General features: G+C 34.6%; 2 protein-coding genes across 3 annotated transcripts; both read right to left on the bottom strand.

Annotated features, from left to right (window-relative positions):
• Positions 1–3,196: 3,196 nt before the first annotated feature.
• LOC131957985 (glycoprotein-N-acetylgalactosamine 3-beta-galactosyltransferase 1-B) lies at positions 3,197–7,659 on the bottom strand. Its single transcript, XM_059322862.1, has 6 exons — positions 7,193–7,659; positions 6,190–6,328; positions 5,742–5,877; positions 4,866–4,999; positions 4,298–4,553; positions 3,197–3,770 (listed from the first exon to the last, which is right to left on the bottom strand). Exons 1-6 carry the CDS (start codon positions 7,407–7,409, stop codon positions 3,609–3,611), a joined length of 1,044 nt encoding a protein of 347 aa, XP_059178845.1. The 5' UTR covers positions 7,410–7,659; the 3' UTR covers positions 3,197–3,608.
• Positions 7,660–11,425: 3,766 nt separating this feature from the next.
• LOC131957974 (glycoprotein-N-acetylgalactosamine 3-beta-galactosyltransferase 1-B-like) lies at positions 11,426–23,962 on the bottom strand. Of its 2 annotated transcripts, none has more exons than XM_059322849.1 (6): positions 23,495–23,962; positions 20,675–20,816; positions 13,538–13,673; positions 12,691–12,824; positions 12,051–12,306; positions 11,426–11,704 (listed from the first exon to the last, which is right to left on the bottom strand). In XM_059322849.1, the coding sequence occupies exons 1-6, from the start codon at positions 23,709–23,711 to the stop codon at positions 11,480–11,482; spliced, it is 1,110 nt and encodes a 369-aa protein (XP_059178832.1). In that variant the 5' UTR covers positions 23,712–23,962; the 3' UTR covers positions 11,426–11,479. The 2 variants fall into 2 exon arrangements, with proteins under 2 accessions (XP_059178832.1, XP_059178833.1); XM_059322850.1 differs by lacking the exons at positions 11,426–11,704; positions 12,051–12,306; positions 12,691–12,824; positions 13,538–13,673 and adding exons at positions 17,555–17,826; positions 18,218–18,473; positions 19,162–19,295; positions 20,194–20,329.
• Positions 23,963–25,465: the final 1,503 nt, after the last annotated feature.

The raw sequence follows: 25,465 nt of genomic DNA, 5'->3' as shown, positions 1-25,465 counted from the left end.
AAGTAGGCTTATACCAAGTAAAGTAAGTCTGTGTTTTACTTTCTTCACTGCTTAGACCTGCATTGTAGTTTAAAACACGTCACTAAATTCAAAGGAAAGGTGTTTGACATTTATAATGCGTCTCAAGACAAGCTCAGCATATCTAACATATCTAATGAAAATGAAGTTAAAATCAGTTGTATTTTTATGCCTTATTTAAAACCTATAAGGCTAAGATTTTTACTTAAACGTGGTCAACACATGACATGTAACGCATAATTATATCAATGGCGTCGAATGTAAACCAACTCAGAAAATATGAATTGTCTCTGCGGTTCATGAATAAAAAAGCTGTATGATTCCGCATAATGTCACCGTGATTATGTATTAAAATAATTATTCATAATGATTTTTGCAAATGAATTGTAAAAAACGGTCAATTTAATAAATAAGCAAACTTGCGTAGTAACTGTGTTCGAAAAACGTATGTTTTTGACAAAGCAATTGAGTTAAAATAAAACTGTTAAAAATCTAGACAACACCTTTGTTATCGAAGCTAGTTTTCGGGTCCAACGCTTAATCTCGTAACGTATTGATTTCACGTCGTTTAAATTTCTTGTCAACGCTGATGATAGTTAAAGCTTTAGGAATGACGTTCATTTTTGTAATGCTTATTACTTGTAAAATTGTGTGTATAAATGTTCGACTGAGTTTTTAGCATATTTAACCTCATTCATACGGACAGATTAGATATAGGCCCTATTTGAAAATTTAGGACATTAAGTAATGTTTAGAGGGATGTGTGTTACAGTTCACCGGACTTAGAAAGTGTGCTGTGGCAGAGAGAGGGGGGGGGTGGGACAATTAATAGGAACAACATTTGTCGCCAAATATTTTTACTAAGAAAACTTACTGTAACTATAATTGTAATTTTTTTCTTTTTTACTTTCTCGTATACAAAGTATAGAGGAAGTATTGTAATCGTGCAAAAAACGATATGTTTTACACTTCCCTGAGTCGGAAAAACTTAGTTTTGCAATTTTGTTCGTATGTCTGTGTGTGTGTTTGTGTGTGTATGTTTGTGAACACGATAACTAGGGAATCGTTACAGCTAGGTTGTTGAAATTTCATATGTTAACATATCAAAATTTTCAGCGATTTCCGGTAACCGAAAGTGGAACATATTCTACTTTTGGTTTTTCAAAAGCCTCTAATAACTTGAGTACTGTTTCCGATGGACAGAAGAAAAAAAGATCAGCCTTTTATAAAATTTTGAGTAGTTTTTGTTTACCGGAGTTATTTTTCTACGTTATTTCCGATTTCTCAAAAAAAACGCATCAATAATTTATAAAGTACTAATATTCCGCACTATTATACACACATTGTTTGCTGTTCACTTAGTGCGCAATTCTTTTTTCAACGAGATTCTATTCTGTTTAAATATGTTTAAAGTTTCCCTTTCAAACCTGACGGTCTATGGGGCAAGTGAAGTAGAGTTCACTTGTTTCTGTGACCTCGGCATATGAAGAGATAGTGTGGTCAGCACTATGCCGAGCCGCCTTTACTTTCCCTAACGTGAGTTAGGTGCCCATCAGAGTTGGGTGGACTTAGGGACGGTCTACTGACTTGTACCCGGATACGAACTCGAGACTTACGGGTTAGCAGTCCAGCTCTCTACCGCTAGACCACTCCGTCCCTTTAAATATGTTTAAGTAGTTAAAAATTGTTTAAAACTCATGTCTATATCCCGAGTTGCCATCCCCTGTAGTGTTATCTAAGTATCTTCAAGAAAGTTATTGGAGAACACTCCCACTTTTTAAAATGTTATAACATTGTGAAGGTCGAGATCTCTTACTTCTACAAACAAATACACGCCAGAGAAATTGTTTGAAAGAAAAGCCTAGCAATGAAGATTATCTTAAGTGCTTCTTATTGCAGGGGATCTAAATCCAGGGTATATTTTCAATGTAAAATGTAAATTTATTACATTAGTAGTACTACTATCCCCTACTAACTTGTATCCTACAAGTAATAATAAAAATAATAAAGTATCACCTATAATTTCGGTTTATATACATTTACTTGTTTGTTTTGTTGTTGTTTGTTTTTTCACAAGAAAGTTAATTATAGTAAACTTGTGTGCTTACAATTTTAAAATAGGTTTTTTGGGAAAAGTAGCCGCGCCCATTCCCAATGCGGCACTATTGAAGATGAAGTACAACGGTGCTTCGTAGTCCCTTTCGAGTTAATTTCTCAGCTCACCTCCTGCCCTTAGTTTCACGAGTATCAAATATATAACCGTATATTCACCAATTCTGCACACTTTGTCAGACACAAGTTAGCAGAAATTAATTTACTTGCGTGGTCATAAAACAAGGAAGATAGACTAATTATTTATATTATTAAAAACTTATTTTTAAAATGTTATTAGTAAATGAAATAATTAAACATTATTTATCGTCAATTACATTAATGAATGACGTAATTTAGGATAAAGGTCTGGCTCTTTGAGAGTCATCGAAAAGCGTGACGTCAATAATGGATGGTCCCAGCGTGAGCTGGCCACTTACAGTCGTACACAGAAAAAAAAACCTGTATTTGTGTTTCATGCATTACTACACCATTAATCTTATCGCTATTAAAAAATTGGGAAGTAGTTGAGTACACTCTCGCAAAGGTTTCTATCATAGTCAACATTTGTTTGAATCTGGCGGCGTCCCACGAAATTGTGTGGTTGGTCGCCCTGAGGTATCAAGTAGTTATCTTAGCAGGCAATTTGTGGGTCTGATTATTAGGTGTCCTGCAGATGGGGCAGGGTTACTACTTGAATCATCAGTCAAACTGCAGTATAGGCTAGCTCTGAGGGCCATATTATCCGCAGCACCCCTACAGTCGTTAAAAGAGCACCCTACATTAGGGATACAAAGTGCTACTACTACATTCGATGATTAAGCAGGGGTTGCACCCGTCACCCGTTAATTACTTTACCGGTGGCTCCCAAGGACGACAAGAGGCCACTGACACTTGGGCCGTCGCTGAAGCGTATTCTCCTTTACCATTGAGGAGAGCGTCAACCTAAACTGAAAGTATGCTTACAGTACATCCTGGTGCATCCCGGTTATAGAGTGGACAAAGTAGCGCCCTAACAACTAGTTCCAAAAAATTAAGTGCCGATGTTTTTAAATTAAATGAACTCTTTTTTATGGTTGGGTGGATTTTATTTTATTTTTTTACATATATTTTTTGCAAAAATACTAAACGAAAGATAAATATAAAAGTAATATTAAGGATATTTTAGTAAGATTGACATAGCAATGTATTAAATTTGGTTGAAGTAATACAGTGTAACAAATAAATTTGTATTGATTTTAGGACACAAATTGTTTGGAGTGTCTTTTAGAACGAATGACATAATAAATTCACTGTATTACATTATCATTTAAATTATTGATGTGCGTTGTACAAAGCCATCTTCGCATTATGAAAGTACAGCGATTTAGAGGAGTTTGAACATGCAGAGTATACAGTCATCTATGTTAGATTGTTCTTTTGGTGTTTACGTCACAAGATTATTTTTTTCTTGCTTTAGCTTGGAGATAGTAATTTCGTTGGCTTTCTGTTGATGAATCTTATCTTTTTGATGTAACGTGGAAACTTCTATTGTTTAACTTCTGGAGCTGTATTGGTATCCCATAGGGCCTCAGGTGATAGACGAAAAACTCCAGCACGCACATGTCTGCGGGAGTCACGTGATGAAAGCTCACGGTGTAGTCACTGAGGCCGTCCACACCCTACATATGGGGTTGTAAAACACAATCGTTGACTAAAAATAAATTAAACTAACAGCAACAAAAAAAATCATCGGATGTACAAACCGCTACAGTTTGTATCATTTAAGTCAATAGTAGAAACAGAAAAGTGTGTAATGTATTATCTACAATGTAAAATTTTCTTCTGTTAAATACCGAACAATGTTAAACTAAGTCCTCTTAAATAAATCTAATTCACTGTGGCTTAGCTTCCTTAGCTTCTATATTGACCCTAAGGTTAAGTGCATTTTGATACAACACCGCGTCTCACCTTTAGTGGATTATCCCTACTACTGCCTAACACATCAATCAAAATATTGATATCACCAACTCCATTTTTTAAAGGCTTCAGCTGCTCATTTCTTACATTTGTGAAATGAACACATTTTACTTTAGTTAAAAACCTTTCTTTAACAGTACAGCCACTAATTTTTTTTACATATTCGCCGTTTCTAAGTAATTATTTGAGTTCATATCAGGTATAAAAATTTAAAAAAAGTTTTCATTGCCTGTTTAATGGCCTCCATTGATCTGTTATAATACCACCCTTTATACATCCCGTTGATGTGGACCACAGGAGATTCCTGGTGGAACCGGCTGTTGCCTAGAGCGTCATGACTCCTGCCAGCCCTCACACCCAGTCTTTGCATACATATGGCCATACGAATATCCTCTCCACCGCTGTCCTCAGCACAGTTAGCTTGCCTGGCTCCTTCCCCAAACCTTCTCAGCGCCTCCTTGCTTAGAACATACCCAGCTCCACCGCTGTGTAAAAAGAACAGATAAAAATATACTGTAAATTGTATTGTAAATCAGTGTATGAACCAATAACTTCAATTCTGATAAATTAGTTCGATGGTGATTGTTTAGATTAGAATTTCTACATGTAACATAACATTATTACTTTAAGCATTACATAATTTATGTAGCCCTACGCGCTAATTAATTTAATTAGGTCGTGTTTTGATATTCATTTTCCTAACAAAGTTTTGTTTTATTCCTATTGTTTTAATGCAAGCATTACTTTTGAAAACGTATAGCTAATTGACGTTTCCTTCGTTACTTTCAATAATTTACCCTTGATATCCTTGCGTAAGTTCCGGTTTTCTCCAAATGGAAAACAACTGACCAAAATACACCGGCTCGCTGTAGTTTTCACCAGAGAGAAAGTATTTTAAGTTTTCGACGATCAAGTAAATGTCATCGTCTGCCTAGAAAAACAGACAAATTTAAAAATAGCCCAAGCATCCTGACCCTAAACCTAACCGCAAACCTAACTCCAACTCAAGACCTACATCTTACCTTAATCCTAATCTTAAGAAAAGCATTCACTTCAGGATAAAACTAAAACTAAACCCAACACCAACCCCAACCCTAGACATTAGTTTAACCCTAACCCAAACCACAGCCCTTAACTCTTACAGTACCTTTAGCTATGAACCGGGTGGATAATGTCTTACTGGGCAGGGAGGGGGGGGGGGGTAAGTGACAGGGAGGTAAATGATAGGGGGTATATACTCCGGGGCTAACGTCAGCAGGAAGATGCTGTCCGGGGTGTAATTGACAGGGGTTGGGATAGGTAACACTCTGTGCCCGATTTCAACTTTAGCTGGTTTATTATTTTTAAGAAAGTATTTATGAAACGTAACTTAAAAATCAAAATACTTTCTTTAGATACACAAAGGCAATGGCAGTAAATCCAGAAAGAAAAGCAGACGGAAGTAGGAGTCAACGGGCCGTATAGCCATATGAGAGAGTGTGTGTTAGATATATATATATATATGTATATATATATATATATATATATATATATATATATATATATATATATATATATATATATATATATATCACTCTAACACACACTATATATATATATATATATATATATATAGAGAGAGAGAGAGAGAGAGAGAGAGGGGGGGGAGAAACGCTGGTAGAAATTACCCATACCTTCATAAACCAATCAGCGTCATTAAAATGGTTCTCATAAACATATCTGAAACCTTTTGACGTCTTTGCCATCAGATGTTCTCTTCCTTCTGAGACATTGAGGCCGATGGTTGGGAATGTCTTGTTGTCAACAGAACTGTAATGTGTACATGATGTGTACATATCAATGTGTAGCCATACATATGGCTGAATTACATATCACACTATGGCTTTAATATTTTTCTACTAATGTAAGTGGAAATTATTTTAACTTACTTGTATATATCATCGATTTATGTAATCATTAAACTTTTATTTTATACAGAATAATCTGTTGGTATTTATTTATATTAACTTTAGTCTTTAAATTAATTTTGAAACGGATATATATATATATATATATATATATATATATATATATATATATATATATATATATATATATGTACATGGCTACATGTCAGTTTACCTGAAGAAGAGCACGTGACCGTGACGTGCCCAGGTTTCTTTCACAGCCTTAGCCTGGACAGGTAAGTGGCTCGGTGAGGTCATCACCCAAATTAGGACACGGACGTCATTAACTAGTTTCAGAGATATTGAGTCATCGTCTGGTGGTATACATTATTTGTAAACATAAAACAATGCAATTATCTGTTTACATTTTTTTTAAACAATGCATTATCTGTCTCTCTCTTTATATTTATATATATATATATATATATATATATATATATATATATATATATATATATATATATATATATATATATATATATATATATACATATATACTTCACTTGCCCCATTGACCGTCAGGTTTGAAAACGGAACTTTACTACTACTTTAAGTAATAAGTAGAAAAACAATAAAAGAATATGGTAATAAATCAATCTTTTTATTGTTTACTATTATTTTAACTATATATTCTTTTCCCAATATCTATTCAATTAAGTGTAGGTCTTTTGACTTTATGCATAGGATCGTCATCTTTTCCCGTTTGTGTCCAACCCACATGGGGCAGATGAAGTAGAGTTCATTTGTTTCAATTACCTCGGCATACATTGGAATAATGTGGTCAGCACTAAGCCCAAACGCCTTTGTTTTCCTAACTTGAGTCAGATACCCATCAGAGCTGGGTGGACTCCGGGACGTTCTACTGATGTAACCGCTAGACCACGCCGTCCCATAGTTGTATATGATGAAAAGTGGGAATGTTCTATGTGTGCAACCTCGAGTTTTAATCTGGTCTTGAATGATCCAAATATTTTACAGATGAACTACAACATCTGTTTTAGAAGCTAATGTGGCTATGACATATCGATTTCACAATCGCTTGTTTAAGTAAAGACACATTTAACAGTTCAAAATGGTAACTCACCCAAACCTCTATTTCGTAGATTGCTGACACAATAACGCGACTCTTTGTTTGTGTGTTCTGATGTTTCTGATCTTAAAATAGCATCGCTACGTACCTTTTTGCGTGTATTCACTTCCGTGTGCATTTCTGTGACTTTGTTCGTTTACAATACCACTTGATCGATGGTTAAATAAAGTCGTTTCTGTGCCATTGACTGACTTTGTTGTAAAGAATGTGTTGAACGGTCTTGTATTGGTGGTTAAATATAAAGTAAACATTAATCCACTGAATAGGCCAATGATTAAAGCTCTAAACACTGATTGTAATAACATTTTAGTACACACAGATCTTTATCTGGAGTGCCTATAATTTGCTGGCAGTATATATCTGAACGATCACAATGCTTGAGATAAATTGTCTGTATATTATTCAGCATGGTTTTCAACACAAGCCATACCAAGCAAAGTTAGTTTCCTTCAATCTCTGTTTGAAACACAAGTCATTTACGTCAAAAACAGGTATAGGATATTTTTATTGCATCTCAAATTAAAGTCCTTCTCTACATCTCAAGTGCAAAACATGTCCTAGGTTTTTGTCGTTTCAATACATATGCTTTAAGATCAATAAACATGCGTCTAAGCATGAATTCTCACATATGTATGTCACATTGATTGGGTGACAAAATAAAGCGGGAGTGATCTCCCCTAAACTATAAAGTATATTTTTACATAACAGTAGGGGTATGGCTTTTCCAGGGCTATAGCAATGTTTTTATTGATTTTTTTTTAATACTTAAATTTGTAAGCAGAATAAAATTGCGTAGATAAACGAATTGCGTACCAAATGAAACAGTTTTCAGTATAATAGATAGAAAAATCTATATATACCTATATTGATACATAAATCAAAAGCAGGTCTGTGTGCCTTGTGTGGAAATCGAAACGTCTAAACTGATCGAGTTCACTTTTACCAAACTGCTGCATTATATTATTGGGAGTGTTTGCGAGTACTTTCTGGCTAAATTCAGTGAAATTTCAAATTGTTTTTAATTTTTCCAAAATTGTATGTGTCATATAAGCGACTGCATTTCCGCCATTATATTTTGCATGCTTATATTTGTGTTTGTTTTTATTTTTGTTTTTTTTTTGTTTGTTTTTATGTTTGTTTTTATTTTTGTGTTTGTGTCTATGTTTTTATTTTTGTTTATGTTATTGTGATTGGGTTTGTCATTGAGGTAGTGATAGGCATTGGTTTATGTTTTTATTTATGTTATCGGATGATATTGTGGGGAAGATTATGTTTTATTTTAGTGTTTAAGTTTGTGTATATGTGGTTGCTTTTTTATATGTAGAAGTGCTGAGAAGGGCGAGTGTTCATGGCCAAGTCTATGTTCGTTTTTGTATATATTTGTAGTTGTGTTTGGTTGTGGTCAAGGTTACTATTACAGTTGGGTTAAAGGTTAAGGGTTAAATCTTGTATATATATTGGCACATTTCGTTATTTTTCATGTAGATATTAAATGGAAATTTAATATATTCCAAAAGACCCTGGCAGCGCCGTTTTTCTCAAACGTAAGTGCAAAGCCTAGCCGAGAAGGCTAGTTAGGCTATAGACCTATATCAGCCCAGATCGAATCAGGCACGTCTTTTGAATTGTAATTTTAGCTCATCACGGTCGGATGACCTGCAGCTACAGAGCCCAATGCTCAATAGTAAGCACTATGGCGCTACATTCGTATTCTAGGGCGCCATACAATCGGGACACAGTGGCACACGAGATTTGATGATTAAACTGAACCAGAGAACGTACACCTGCAACGCTCATGGGTGGTCGCTGAGGTGTCCTGTACCTCACTATTACTGAGGGTGATTAACGTACACTCAAGGCTTTCAAACAGTACGCCATTGTGCATCTGAGCTGTAGTATAAGCAAACCCTTGCCCCAACAGCTACGATCCAACACAAATAGCTCCTGCTTTGTTTATATTTAAATAACACAGTAGAAAATAAGATCTTTTGTCTAAACATATACGATTGGTTACACATGGATGATATAATCCTCTTAAAATAATGCGTCCGTTGTTCTATGTGTCCTTTATGCAATACTACACCTTTCATCAGATCTCATGATATTTTGAAAAGTTGTTGAGAATACTCGTGTAAAGTAAAGGTATTTAAAACATCATATAGCGACCCATGCTTTTCTTTTTAGTTTTTAAATAGTAGTGAATAATTTTATATTTAAAGAAAGCCATTTTTCCCAAAGTTTAGTGCATTATTATATAAAAGTTTTTTTTATAAAAACGTAACTTTTTAAATTATGAATTAGATATATTGATTATGAGAAAAACTTACACAAATCTGCATTTTGTCTGTACTTATTTATTAGTATTATTGAACAAAAAGTAAAATCGATCGTGCGACATAGGCGGCTAGGCTCTAAAGAAACATTTATAACAAAATCCCCTTCACGAGTTTTAACACAAACTAGCGGTGTCAATCAATAGTTTTACCGTCGTGCGTTCAACACTTAACTGGTCAACGTGAAATGCCTTAAATCTCGATTGATAAACTTATCGTCTAAAATATTTTATGGGGTTTGATAGTGCTGTAATATTATAACATGGACTGTGCTCGAGTTTAAGCAAAAATATGTTTACCTACTTGAATTTATACTAATGTAAGTTGGTCTTTTGTTGTTCTCATTAGGCTCATCTAATGAATTTTTCTACTACGTTAATATTTTTGAAAAAAAAATGTGTACTACTTTTATTTAATTATTTAAATCTATTTGGCGTAATATGAATTTTCTTCAAAAACATGTTTTTAAAATAAATTTATTTCGGCATCATATTATTAAATTTTCACGAAAAAAACAATGGAATTCATTTATTACAAAATATTTTATATTTTTTTATTGTAATTTAAATAAACTAGGAGTGATCTCCCCTAAACTATCTCGAATATTCTTATATAAAACTTCGAGTGATGGCAACTCGGGATTTAGACATTATTGCTAATCCATTTTTAATTACTAAAACTTTTAAAAATTGAATAGAATCTCGTAGAAAAAGAATTGCGCACCATGTTAACGCAAATCAAATGTGTTTCATAGTGCAGAATATTATGAGTACTTTATCAATTCACATGCGTTTTCGAGAAATCGGAAATAGCGTAAATTACTACTTCCGGTCAACGGAAATTACTCAAAATTTTTCAGAAGGCAGAGAATTAGATTTTTTACCCATATGTGAAATTTCATTTATCTATCTGAAATATTGAAAGTAGAAAAAGTTCCCACTTCCGTTTATCGGAAATCGATGAAAAGTTGATACTCATCTGCATATTCGATACAATATTTATATATGAAATTTCATCAACCTAGCTTTAACGGTACTCAAGTTAGCGTACTTATCCACACACACATACACATACACATACGCACAGAGAGAGAGAGAGAGAGAGAGAGAGAGAGAGAGAGAGAGAGAGAGACATACGGATAACACTGCAAAATTATGTTTTTCCGACTCAGGGAGGTGTAAAATGTCGAGATTTGCAAAAAATCACGATTTTTTTTTCACTATTATAATACTTACTTTTTACTTCGTATACAAGAAAGTAAAAAAGATTCACGATAAAAACAAATAAAATTGAAAAAACTATAGGTACGACAAAAGGTTATTCAATTTGAAAGAATTTGAACTGTTTTTATATTATTTTTTTGTAATGGTGAAAATAAACAATTTTAAAATGGATAACAAAAAAAAGACAAAAAAATTCAGAAAGAATATGAGAAAGAGTGAATCAACTTTCTTTATTATTTTGTAATTATTCTTTGCGTATTTCGGATACTAAATTGCAATCCTAAAGAGTAAAACGACTTTGATAACAGAGTCATGATTGTATATTACTTAATATACAACATCCATCAGAAAGAAAAACAGCATAGATCTAATAACCCGTTCATGCCAGTGATTTGTGTGTGTTTAATGAGATATTATATAGGCTACCCTTTTACCCTCGTTCTGTCCAGAGGCGTAGCGACCCATTCTGGCGCCCGCGGCGAACTATCAACTTTGCGCCCCCCCCCCCTCATTTATATACTTTTTCGCAATAGTAAAAAAGCCCCCCCCCCCCCCGAATTGTATAGTTATTCGCATTGGCGTGAACCCCATCCCCCCCCTCCCCACTCCCTTTAACGGTTTTATGTTGGTGTCAAACAACTAATGTAGAAAACAGTACATTAACTCCGTAAAGCTAAGTAACAGTTCATTTGACTTTTTCCCAACCCCTTTCGGCGTCCCCTTTGGGTCGGCGCCCGGGGCGACCATCCTACCCGCCCACCCCTAGCTACGCCTCTCATTCTGTCTATTGCTGTTTCTAGAGTTTCAGTCTTCAAATACTTAAGTTATTTCACTTGCGTTTGAAAACTCAGCAGTTTTGCTAATTAACTTTGGAAATGTTCTTACTGATTCTAACTTTGATAAAAATGTTTTGTTATTTAATTCCTGGAGTTGTATAGGTATCCCATAGGGCCGCAGGTGATAGATAAAAAACTCCAGCATGTACATGTCTGCGGGAGTCACGTGATGAAAGCTCACTGTGTAGTCGCTGAGGCCGTCCACACCCTAAAGATTCGATTTGAAAACAAACTATATTTATAGCATGCTTAAAAAATTAATATTGTATCAAATTCATACAAGCAGTGTTTATTTCTACCTTCTCTCTGAGGAGGGAGTGCATTACCCTCCCCCCCATCTCACCTAATATACTTTAACACGTGTCCATCGATCCACTCACCTCTTGAAGTTTCAAATGCCCCTTCCCTCTCCCCATCCCCCCTCCCGTAGAAAAAATGTCTTAAACCCTTTAATCATGTGCTTTTAAAAAATCAGTACAATAAACTAAACCGCAGTTCTGCACATTCAATAATACTGGGAATTTTTTGAGACCAAAGAATTCCTTCCTCAATACCTTCCTGACTGCCTCGATTGATCTGTTATAATACCACCATCTATATAACCCGTTGATGTGGACTGCAGGAGTTTCCTGGTGGAACCGGCTGTTGCCTAAGGCGTCATGATTCCTGCCAGCCCGTACTACAAGCTTCTCCAGACACAGGGCCATCCGAATATCCTCTCCACCGTAGTCCCCAGCACAGTTAGCTTGCCTGGCTCCTTCCCCAAACCTTCTCAGCGCCTCCTTGCTTAGAACATACCCAGCTCCACCGCTGTGTGAAACGAGATAAATATTAGCAAGGTAAAAATCTCAAGAGATGATGTTTATATATTGCAGATAATTAGAAAGATTATGGTCTTTGATAACATTAATCACCAAAACCAACAGGGTTTCAAATGGGATACCACAAATCTTGAGATTTCAATGATACTTTCCTCAGAGTAGTCGGATTAGTAGAGCATACTACTGGTATCCCGAAAGTCTCGAGTTCAAATCCAGGGTCTTATCTTTACACCTTCTATTAGTCATCGAAGCTCATATATGTACTTTATAGGCTTAGGAAGGACCAAACAATCTCTTCATATGACGAGGTAATTGAAACTGGTGACTCAACGACATTGTAAGCACTAGCCTTTAATACGTTTTAATACTTCACCATGGAAATACTTGGTCAAGTCCCGGCTTAGACCAAATTAAGAACAGCTGGCCAAAATACACGGGCTCACTGTAGTTTTCCCCCGAGAGAAAATATTTTAAGTTTTCGATGATCAGGTAAGTGTCGTCGTCAGCCTGAAAATACACGAAATAGTTTTTTAGATGAGACATAACTTCTGCCAAAACCTTAATATTTATTGTAGTACTGGCTACCCGTTCCGCGTGTAGCTGCAAGCTGGGATATTTAAGCGATAACAGTGCCGGCGCTATATTGAATCTTTTGTGTTGGGCCGCGGGTTTGTTCACTCTCACATTCAGACACCCCTGGGCATGCTGTATGAGCGCCTTAAATGGACGTTAATCACCGTTAGTAATAGTAAAGTAAGACGCGCCTGATTCGATTAAGTCAACGATTATTGTAACCGATTGTATCCTTCGTGTAGGGGGAACTCGGGGCGCTCCGTTGAATCAAGTAGTACCCCTGACCCCCCCCCCTCCATATGCAGGACACCCAATCAACGGATACAAAATGTAAGATAGTCCCTCGAGAACTCTGGGAGCCAAACTGCCTCTGACTTTTATTTTTAATACCGTAGTATTTAGAGAAAAATTTAACCCTGTCGGAGAGCCGCATTTCCGAAATTTTCTTTTTGCTGTAACCTTCTCGGGGTTTATTTCATTAACTCCTGAAAGTTTGATGGCGATCGGATGAAAGGTGTATTGGTGTATAAAGGACAAATGGACACACGCATTTATATATAACTTAACTACTTTCAATAAACTAAACATAAATACAAAGAGATAGAGAGAGACAGACAGAGAGACAGAAAGGTGGAGATTATTCCAACCTTCACGAACCAATCAGCATCATTGAAATGGTTCTCATAAATGTATCTAAAAGCTTTCATCGTCTTTGCTGTTAGATGTTCTCTTCCTTCTGAGACATTCAGGCCAATAGCTGGGAATGTCTTGTTGTCAATAGAACTGGGAGGTAATAAGTTAAGTGAAATGAATCCATTCATAATATTTACGCTATTTTATCTATCCATTCAATAGTGACTTTACTTTGTAAAGTATAGATTAGTATATTCAATAACAGATAACTAGCTAGACGCGATCATAGTAACAGTCTCGTGACAAAATACCAAAATACAATAGTCATACGCCGAGCAGAGCGAGATACATTTTCTCACTTTTTATATTGTGGAGGAGCGAACGGCGTGGCTAAAAGATAGCGCGTTTTGCTGCTTTCCCGAATGTCGGATCTCGGATCGGACTTATAACTGTAGTTCACCCAACCCTGATGGGTACCTGATTTATGTTGGGAATATTAAATGCAGCTGACCACAATAGTCCTGTATAATCATAAGTTAAGACTTCTTAAGTCTTAACTTTACCTATATCACGGAGATGATATCAAAACAGATGATAGTTCATGTTTTGTTAATTAAAAGCACAACACATTTAACATTAAAACACAATTAGTAGGTATTGATTGCATTACTAAATGGGGTTACTAAATGAAATTCAATCACAGTCAATGGAAATTATTTTCTTTTTAGTGTATTTTATTTATACTACCTGTCCGTTTACCTGAAGTAGAGCACCAGCTGACCGTGACGTGCCCAGGTGTCTTTCACAGCCCTGGCCTGGACAGGTAAGTGGTCAGGTGACGTCATCACCCAAATGAGAACTCGAACATCATCAACAAGTTTTCGACGGATTGAATCTTCGTCTGTTGTTAAAATAAATTTTCGATATTATACTTAAATCAAATTGAAAAAAGTAAATATCGAAATAGCAATACGTCTTACACTGATTAATTATATTACTATAATCTAAATTTAGGTTAAATTAAAAATATCTTTTTTCTTCTAAATATCACAAAGTACAATAAAATTTGATGTGATGAAGAAAGTGATTTTCCTATTATTTTATAACTGTAAAAACCTGACACGTATTATAATTGAAGCAATTTCGAAGTTGTTATGGTTGTCTATTGGTGGAGCTCCTCCACTAGACAACAAGAAAACATCTTCGAAATTTTTAGCCAAAAATCTTACTGGCTGTATGGGCTCGGCTTATCTCCCATTTGAAATCTTCATTTTCATAAAAAAAACGGCCAATAACCACAACCAGACTTACAGTATGTTGTATAAATGTAAAGGCAGATGTAAAACTTATGTTAACTCTACCAATCATTCTCGTCACTTGTCTCAATAGCAGGCAACTCAATACCTGTATGAAGAACCCTAGGAATGGAGTCACTACTTACCCTTTTGATTGACTTCACCATAGTCCGCTTCTGTTGGATTCAGATGGTTTTCAATACCATGCGAGCTCTCTCTAGATGAAGCCGTTCCTGTATCCTTGGCTGAACTTTGTGTAAACAATACACTTAACGATTGAGTGTTGGTGGATGAATACAAAGTAAATATCAATCCAATAAGGACTCCGATTGCTAAGACTCTAAGCGTAGTATTTGATAATATTTTGCTACACATATTTATTGAGCAAGAATGATCATGTATTGCATAAAAAAATTTAAAACTCCGAATAAAGACCATATATCATACGAAATCTACAAATGCTACATTGTCATCTTATTACACAACTTTAAAGTTTTCCATTCGACACAGCTAACACGCAGTGATGAACGTTCTTTCTATCGAAAACCGAAAAATCTTTTAGTTTGTAACACATGTCATTAACGTTGAAAGGTGATTGATAATTTTACGGCATTTCATCAGAAAGTCTAGCCCAAAACTTTACTCTCACCATATAAGTCTGAACGTGTTGAACAAAAACCAAGTATAATCATAGAATCAAAAACATCTTTATGTTTCTTTAGTTAGTTGTTACCGTGGTCGTACCAATGTGTGTTGATAAAGAAGATCATTTAAAGACTATAAGTAAAGAATGTCTGTATTAAAATCTACTGTAATAAATTGGTCGACAACACGTTCTTCTCAAATGAGCCATAATGTCAATATTTTAACAACCAATAAAAGTGACAAAATCGTTGTCATTCATTGTATTTGCTTTATTGATTTTACTTCATTAAAACTCTTTTGTAAACGATATCACACTTTGAAAATCTCGATTATAACTTACGTTAAAATAAGTTTTGATCAGTTTTCTTTCCAATCGATATTTGACTCGCCCCCCCCCCCCTTAATGGAAAAATACAACATGTGCTAGACTGTTACTAATCGTTTTTCGTATTAATTGCCCTACATCATGATCAAATACATGAGAATCTACACATGTGTTGTTATACCTTAATACTGGTTATTAAATTATAAATAGCTTTCTATGATAGATGTTTATCAAACTGTACCAATATCCAAATCCTAAACTTGGTCGTACACACCTGGTATAATCTAAACATGAAAATAAGAATAAAGAAACAAGTCAAATCTAAGTCATACTAGAACATGTGAATATAATGTATGGTCTGATTTTCATCTGATTTTAAACCCAAATTCCCTAATATACGAATTACATAGAAAAATTATCCTTGTCACGTTGAAAATTTGGTTTACCATCACTGCGCCACTTACCACTTCAGCCACCAACTTTTCTTTAAATTTCTCTGAATAACTAGTAGTTATCTGAACAAGCGCAGTCTTCGTAAACTTTGAAGGTCCTACGTGACATAATCTTTGTAGCATAATGTAGCACAGGCGTAGGTTTCTTTTCCCTATACACCTTAGGCCTTTCTGTTATTGGATATTTTGTCCACGTTACTTTGTTCATGTTTTGTTTTTAGATAGTTGTCTTTTCAGTTTGATCTTTGTCTTATATTATTTTGTTGGAGCATATTGTGCGTGGAAATGTACTGTCTGGTATAATTGTGTTGGTGCAGATATTCCCCCCCCCCCCCGGAATGTCCTGTTTGTGTTATATTTTGTATATGGACATTTCCTTTGTTAATTTATTATTGTCTGTGTATGCTATATCTCGGTATATTTTTCAGTACATATTTTATCTGTGTATGCTTTGAAGCTTTTTCATGTTAACAAGGCTGTATTTTAATTTTATTTATAAAAATATCTGAAGGTAAGATATTAAAATAAATCATGCTAATCCGTTTAATTTTCATGGTTGTGATTAGCAACAGAGTATAAAAAGCGTTTATAAAAAATAGTTGCCTATTCTCATCCGAAAAAAAAATGAAAATGTATAGGTGTTTGGATGGGTCAGAATAGGCTTATATGACGCACTCACCCCAAACCGGCATCATTATTAATGCTGAAAACGTAACCGGCATCATTATTAAAACCAAACCTCAACTTCAAGATACCGCTAAAGGCATCATAGCTATAGTTTTAGAATAGATGTTATTGATCATGGATTGTAACGTTATATTTGTATCGGTTGGAGAACTCAGGTGGGATTCAGCGGCAAAATTAGGAGTATGAATTTTTTGGGGTGAAACATTTTGAATCAGTATCGTCCAGTAACTGAACGGATCAATACGGGAGACTCATTAAGGAGCAATCATTTCTAGAAACTTCCGATTTGACGTGGATTTTTTATCATATATTTAATTTGGTTAGAAAATACGTCGGATATTTTAAAACCAAAGTCACATAGTATGTTGTACCTGTCCCTGTAGATGTTAATGCCATATACACAGATCAAATTATTTTAAAATGTCGGTCCAATCATAAAGTAAAAAAAAAACCATCACACATGGCAATATATTATTAATTTTATAAGCAGATGATTTTTTAAAACAGCTGGGCTCTCATGGGCACAGATTAGAGGAGCAGCCCAAAACCGGTTCCGCTGGAGATGTGTGTTTGCAGCCCTTTGCTCCCCAGGGGCCATAAAGGAGTGATGATGATGATGATGATGATTTTTTAAATATTTTAGTTGTATACGTTTCGATTCACAAGAATTTTTTGGGAAACTAACATCAATCGAACACAGCGGCATTAGTTTCGGCGTTAAACTCTTGAAATTCTCTAGATGGCTGTAACATGGAGGTAAAAGTCTTGTTGTTCAACTTCTGAAGTTGTATTGGTATCCCATAGGGCCGCAGGTGATAGACGAAAAACTCCAGCACATACATGTCTGCGGGAGTCACGTGATGAAAGCTCACGGTGTAGTCGCTGAGGCCGTCCACGCCCTAAATAAAGGATATAAATTAATACATTGATGAAACAAACAGGCAAGTCGAAAAATAAACAAATGTAGAACCTCAAAACTTCAATATGATATCGTCTTTTATCAATTTTTCAAAAATTAGAAAAGACAGTAGCGGCGACAGTATTCCAAATATTATTTCTCCACAGTTTAAGATCCTTTATAAAAATCCTTTTCAATATACAATTTAAATAACGGTTAGCTGCGATAATAATTTGGGTTAAATTTGAACATATGTCTCGTCTGTAATGTTAAACGAGCTATGTTCAAGTGTTATGATGTTTAAACATTGCAAAACAATGCTGTATTCAGCATGGAAAATTTAAGTAATTTATTTAAGTCAAACTCTTAATTGGGAATATATTTTTCTTTACCTTTTTAATCTCCTCCACGACTTTCTTATTGTAAAAATCGTTATATAACCCGTTGATGTGGACTGTAGGAGATTCCTGGTGGAACCGGCTGTTGCCTTGAGCGTCATGACTCCTGCCAGCCCGCACGCCAAGCGTCTCTAAACATACGGCTAGACGGATGTCCTCGCTGCCAGTGTCCTCGGTACAGTTAACTCGCCTGGCTCCTTCCCCAAACCTTCTCAGTGCCTCCTTGCTTAGAACATACCCAGCTCCACCGCTGTTGGAAACAAGATGAATACAAGTAACGTAACAATTCCTTAAATTCTATACAAATTGTAACTTTTCTAAAGTACTGTCTGTCTATTTATTTTTTATAACACTATTATTTTTAATTACTGGCTTATATTGTGTTAAGCTTATACTGTGTTAAGCTTTATTATGTTTGGCATAGACATGTACTCTCGTTAACATACCCTTGTATCTGACCATTTCTTCAGCCTGTCTTTCCGTGAGCCTACCACACAAATTGGCCAAAACGGGTTAGATTTTCTTCTTTGTGAGGACAATTTATAAATTTGTGTCGAATGTGTTTGTTATTTTTAATGGCTCACTTACAATAACAAGAGGCGTAGCGATCCATTGAAGCGCACGGGGCGAACTGTCAGTTTTATTATATTTATTCATGTCAGTGAAAAAGAACACCACCCCTCCTCCGTTTAAAAGGTTGATGGCGCTTCCCCCCCCCCCCCCAGTCACTAGTTTTTTTGCTTTTGATATTATACAGATATTAATTTCCTCCTTAGAGCAATGTTTGCTTCTTTTCATTTTAATAAAATTATTTATATGTACTGGTTTATTATGTCCGGGGATCAATGTCAAATTTTTTACGACAGGATACAATTTGTAATACACTTTTGTTAACTGCAATGATTACATATTTGGTAGTTTTAACTAAACTACTTCACCTATGAAACACTATCTTATTATCAGCTTTTGGCCATATTGCGAACGACTGACCAAAATACACCGGCTCACTGTAGTTTTCCCCGGACAGAAAATATTTTAGATTTTCCATGATCAGATAAGTGTCATCGTCAACCTAAAGAAACGAAATAAAATTTGAGGCGTTAGCTTAAAAACAAAAAAAAACAAATTAAATAAGCTCAAAACAAAACCAATACATTTTTACAAGGGTTATTTTGTAATAATTTTTTAAAGTGCCGTCCGCATCTAACACACTGAAGTCATTCACTTACCGATGACAATTGATAATACAATTCATAATACAATGTGACATAAAATATGGCATCTTTAGATGATTAATTATTTTTTTTTAATTAATTAAGTACTAATGTTTTATCACGCTATTGCCAAAACTACTCAGTTTCAATTTGGAATGCAATTCGATTGTAATAAAATTTAAAAGTTTTAACAAAAAAAAATTTAATTTTTTTTATAAAATAAAAACTTTCATAAATAAAAAGTTTCATATATTTTACACTTAAAAAGGTTAATAAAAATGTTTTCTTTAATTATAAAACATAATATTAATATAATACATAATATTAACAATTAATAATATGGTAATGTAAATAGTTTTGGCTTATTAAATATTTAAAGGAAATCATTTTATTTTCTTCATTTTAGTGAACATCGTAAATTTTTTTTTTTTTTTTTATTATAAACGTCTTTTATTTTTTTAATTTTAAAATATATTTTTCATAAAATGCATTACTATATAAACTGCAACATGTTTCGTATTTTTATCGGGCAGTACCTACAACATATAAATAGAAAGAGAAAAGCACCAGAAAGTTTGAGAAATAAGATAAAAAGTGAGAAAGAGAAACTGGTAGAAAGAGACCGATGGGAGAGCGAGAGAGAGAGAGAGAGAGAGAGAGAGAGAGAGAGAGAGAGAGAGAGAGCAACAGAGTAAGAGCTGATGAATATCAAATAGATGTTACACCTGTTGTTTGTATTTTTAACAACAATCATACCTTCATGAACCAATTGGCGTCACTGAAATGGTTCTCATAAATGTATCTAAAAGCTTTCATCGTCTTTGCTGTTAGATGACCTCTTCCTTCTGAGACATTCAGGCCAATAGCTGGGAATGTCTTGTTGTCAATCGAACTGTAAGATAAGTAGGTAAGTTAAAGAATCCATTCTTTACATTTATGCTCATTGAATTGTGCCTTCTGTAGGTACGTTAGTTGTTTTAAAAATCTACTTAATTGCAGACTGACTAATTCCTTTTGAATTATCCTATGTTAACACTGTTACAAAAACAGTACTGTGACTTTGTAATCATTTCTTTTAAACAGCGTAGTAGAGTGAAGACATTGTTATCGTTCACATTTTCTTTTTTGTATATAACCTTATATCGTCCAGCTGTTTATTAGGAAGAAAGCTATACAAAACATGTCACGTCGTTCTTTTAGATTATCTTTCAGTTTATATAACTACCTGCCAGTTTACCTGAAGTAAAGCACCAGCTGACCGTGACGTGCCCAGGTGTCTTTCACAGCCTTTGCCTGGACAGGTAAGTGGCTAGGTGATGTCATCACCCATACTAGAACGCGAACATCATCAGCAAGTTTACGAGAAGTTGATTCATCTTCTGTTGTTAAAATATATTTTTAAAAATTCCCGATTCAATTATGAGAAATTAGCTACCCTGTATCAATAAGTCAAACATTTTCAAAGGGTTTAGAAAAAAAAGTATGATTTGAATGTATTAATTTTAAGACCACGAAGTGCAATAAGTGGTGAACGTTTATTTCTATGTGTATGTTCATTTATGTGTATGCTTGTAGTTGTGATTGGTTGTTATTAGGGTTAGGTTTAGAGTTAGTTTATAGTTATATACTAGACTACCCGCCATTCGTTGAATAACTGTGGGTTTCGGGGGTCATCCATCAAAAAACATCACGTCTGTCACTCAGAGGCATAGCAACCCTTCCCGGAGCCCGGGGACAAACTTTTCGATTTGAACCCCCCCCCAAACTTTTGATGTGCACCCCCCCTCAAGATTTCGATTTGAACCCCCCCCCCCCCACTCAAACTTTCGATTTGCACCCCCCTCAACCTTTCAATTTATTTTTCCAACCCATTTTGGCGCCCCCTAAGGTCGGCGCCCGGGGACATATGTCCCCCCCCCCCTCCTCCTTTTACGCTACTGCAGTGTCACTTATCGTCACAAAAAACAGACCCCACATTCAAAAATATGTTTTTTATCTTTTAAAAACACCCAAAACACCGATTTCGGACTATCCCTTCATATACTGACGTCACAGGTGACCTACTCAACTCTACTTCACCTGCCCAGTGTCCCGCCAAGTCTCAGACAACATGTTTTTATCGTTTAAAAAACGAGTCCAGCCGAGCATGTCTCTGACCACACTTTCCTTTCATATGCTTAGGACAAAGAAACAGATGAACTCTACTCCACCTGCCCTGTATCCTGCCAAGTTCAGATAGGCAACTTTATCATTCGCATCTAAAAAACAATTGAAAAAAAAAATATCATTGACGTATTGGTCTAGAACCTGTGCCACCCGCATGAGAGCCGATTACACTACCAACTTAACTGTTTACTCGTGGCGTCACAAGTGAATTTTTATACTATACTTTGAGTCTCCTTATGCAACTTGATTTACGCGCATAGATCTAGATCTAAGTCTAGTAGTAGTAACTTTCAAATTAAATTTTATCTTAAATTAGCCAAACAAATATTTTTATATAAAATAAAGGTCTGAAATTATCTAGATCTAGATAGAATTATCTAGATCTAGATTCTACTACTCGTTTGCTTAAGTCTTAACTTTAGTTTTTCTTGCTAGATCTAGAATCTAGATTTTCTAGATCTAATCATTAGCTAATAGCTACGCTAATAGGCCCGGGAGCGAGCATTTCAAAATTACTATATTCCAAACAAAGATTTATATAAAATAATAAAGGTCTAAAATAGTTTAGTATATAGAAAATCATTATTAACTAAATCTAGATAGAATTATCTATATTATAGATCTACGACTGAGCTATATTTAGAATTTACGTTTATAATTTAGCAAAATTAGCGGTATCGAAGCCGCGTATGAATCATAAGCTACGCAAATAGGCCCGGATCCAGCATTTCAAAATTTGCATAGTCGAAACAAAGATTTATACAAAATAATAAAGGTCTAAAATATTTTAGTATATAGAAACTCATTATTATCAACATCTAGATAGAATTATCTATATTCTTGATCTACGACTGGTTTGCTTAAGTCTCGTTTTTTTTTTTTGGATTGTATTTATAACTAATAAATCTTTGATTTGACCTAGATTCTAGATCTAGATCTAGATCTATAAATAACTTTCTTGGACAGATTGTAGATTTAGAGAAATTTATCGTAAAACTAAATGAAAAAGACAGTTGAAAATTGATATAAGTGTTGGAACGTAATAAATACAGCAAACGGACGTATTGTTAAAGTTAAAGCCGACAGAAAATTAGCTTTAGAACGCGTTAAACATTGGAATGGGAACACAATCTTCTTCGATAGGCCGCCATTATGGATGTAAAAAAATAAACACATCATGTGACGTCACTGTTTCCGTCGAGTCTAGAGGTTTTTGTTATCTTTTTAAAAAAAAAAAGTGGTTAATCTACCTATGAATAAATCAATAAATTAATTAACGTCTTTAAATAAATGTGTGATTAACAGTCTGTCTTAAAACAAAAAATTTTCTCTACCTACATACTATTTCACAGCTGTCCACGATGAATAGAAGTATTCACAATACTCGATCAGCCAAACAAAAAAACAAACAAACAAAAAAATAAATATTCAAACATGTAAACAAACTTGACTTTTAGTAGTATATAGATAATTTCTATATTTGCCTAAAGACATTAATTGGAAATTTAGTATATTCCAAAAACCTGGGCCGCACCGGGTATTTAATGCTTAATCTTAATAATCAAACAACTCTCGGACCTTTACAGATAAGTTTTTCACAAAAGCCAGTGCAGAGCCTAGCCGGGACGGCTAGTATTTAAAGAAAACCGAGGAGTTTGAATTAATTTATTTACTTATGGCCTCCAGTAATATGTAATATTAAATTAGAAGACAATACAGTTTTCACACATTTTAGAAGATTAGTTGGGTATAATTTTGAGTATTAGTAAGGGCAGTTGTAACAGCTCTAAACTCAACCCAAACCTCCACTTCACAGGTTTCTAGCATGATAACCCCACTCAATGCGTGTGTTTTATGACGTTTCTAAACTAAAAACAGAATACATACGTACCATTCTGCTTGAATTCACCTTCGTGTGCATTTCTGTGATTCTGGTCGTTTACAATACCACTTGATCGATCGTTAAACAAAGTCGTTTCTGTGCGATTGATTGACTTTGTTGCAAAGAATGTGTTGAACAGCCTTGTGTTGGTAGTTGTATACAAAGTAAATATTAATCCACTGAATATGCCAATGACTAATACTCTAAACATTGATTGTAATATCATTTTGCTGCACTATTTTCAATAACGTTTGCCTTGAGCTTTTAGAAAAAGACAACAAATCTAGAATAGTTTTATGTACAAAATATACAAACGGTAAATTGTTAGTTGATTACGAAATATTTCAGTGGTTAAAACTACACAGCTACTACCAACCGAAGCACGTCTAATTTTTTTCCAATACATAAGATTGTATTCTGTAGATTCGTGTGCAATACGTGTCACAAACGCTAACAGAAGGTGTTTGATCGTTTAAGTGTATCCCATCTTAAAGTCTAGCCCAGCGTCTCAGTTTAGAATGAAGACTACATAGCTTGTGATGTACAAATACAATCAATATTAAAACGGCGTCTACTCATCAGATTTGAACACTGAAATGTGTTACGAAAACGAATTATGTTAATTAATGAAAGCAAACAGTAAACATATGATAATTTACTGACTCAGCAAATGTCTGTATGTTGTTAAAACATTTTGTTCTCAATGAAGGAGTTTAGATTAACATTTTTAAAATTGTCTACATTGTTTTGAATTCCCGTTCAATAAAGTATGGATTTTACATCATACAAAATCTTGCCAAAGATGATGAAATGATAGCTTTTGAAGGGGGAAGTTGGTTTTATACTATTATTTTAGAAAATCGATTTAATAAAATGTTCGCGTTTTGTACATATCTCCTTTATAGCACATCGATATAATTTATCCAAGTGAAAACTCGTAACAACGTTCTGTGTACTGTGATAAAGGTAGAGAGTGGAGCTGTTGTAATGTAGGCGTTCTATTTCCCAGATGTGTTATAAGTAGACACTGGGTTTACTTACAACGACTTCTTTAAATATTATTCCTTGTAATTTACTTTGATAAATATTTCAATAATTTATTGAAACAAAACTCATTTTTGTAATGATTTCATTGTATAGCATTTGTTCCCATTTTTGTTTATCTTACAATAAAATTAACAAACCAATTTGTAAAAAGCCAACGTACCTCCTTTTTCAACAGCAAAGTATTTTTATTTATTTTATTTTATTTATTCTTTCTTCAATTCATTAACAAATATTTAGTATACCTTTAAAAATGAGAAAGGGGACTTGCACTTACCAACAGGAAGATAACTGCTGTTTTCCACTTATATAACAAGTTTTGTAGTATGGTAGTTTTTAAAATCGACTCATTTCATACGATAAACATTTTTAGTGTTTTCTTCTGTGTTTAAAACTTCACAAATTACAATAGGATGAGGTCGAACCCATAAGCCCTTGTGCCTTTTTCGATAAGTGAAACACGCTAAACAACTTCAGCAGAGTAAGGTGCTAGTTTCACTTTTTTTTTACGTTCATAATTCTTGCAATCATATTTTTTACTTTACACGTGAATCAAGTTTCTTGTTTCGACCATTGAAACAGGTCACCCAAAAATCGCAATCAGATCTCTCATCAAAACATAGATTGTAGAGAAGATGAATACAAAGTTTATTAGACACCAATCTGATGGCAAAGTCAAGGCAAACTGGCGTAAACCTAAGGGTATTGACAGCAAAGTGAGAAGGAAGTTTAAGGGTTAATACGAAATGGCAACCATCGTTTATGGTACATGGAAGAAATGCAAGCACCGCTGTCCAGATGGCTTCGAAGAGTTTTTGGTTCATAATGTTAGGGAGCTGGACGAATTGTTGATACAAAACCGCATAAGAAGCGTAAAGATGTCGTTGAGCGTGCCCAGCAGCTAGCTATTAAAGTGACAAATCCACATGCTCAGAT

The sequence above is a fragment of the Physella acuta genome, unplaced genomic scaffold (assembly GCF_028476545.2).
Source record: "Physella acuta isolate Inbredline_101_S28 unplaced genomic scaffold, ASM2847654v3 ptg001283l, whole genome shotgun sequence".
In the NCBI taxonomy this organism is placed as follows: Eukaryota; Metazoa; Mollusca; class Gastropoda; family Physidae; genus Physella; species Physella acuta.
This window is presented reverse-complemented; position numbering and strand designations above follow the sequence as displayed.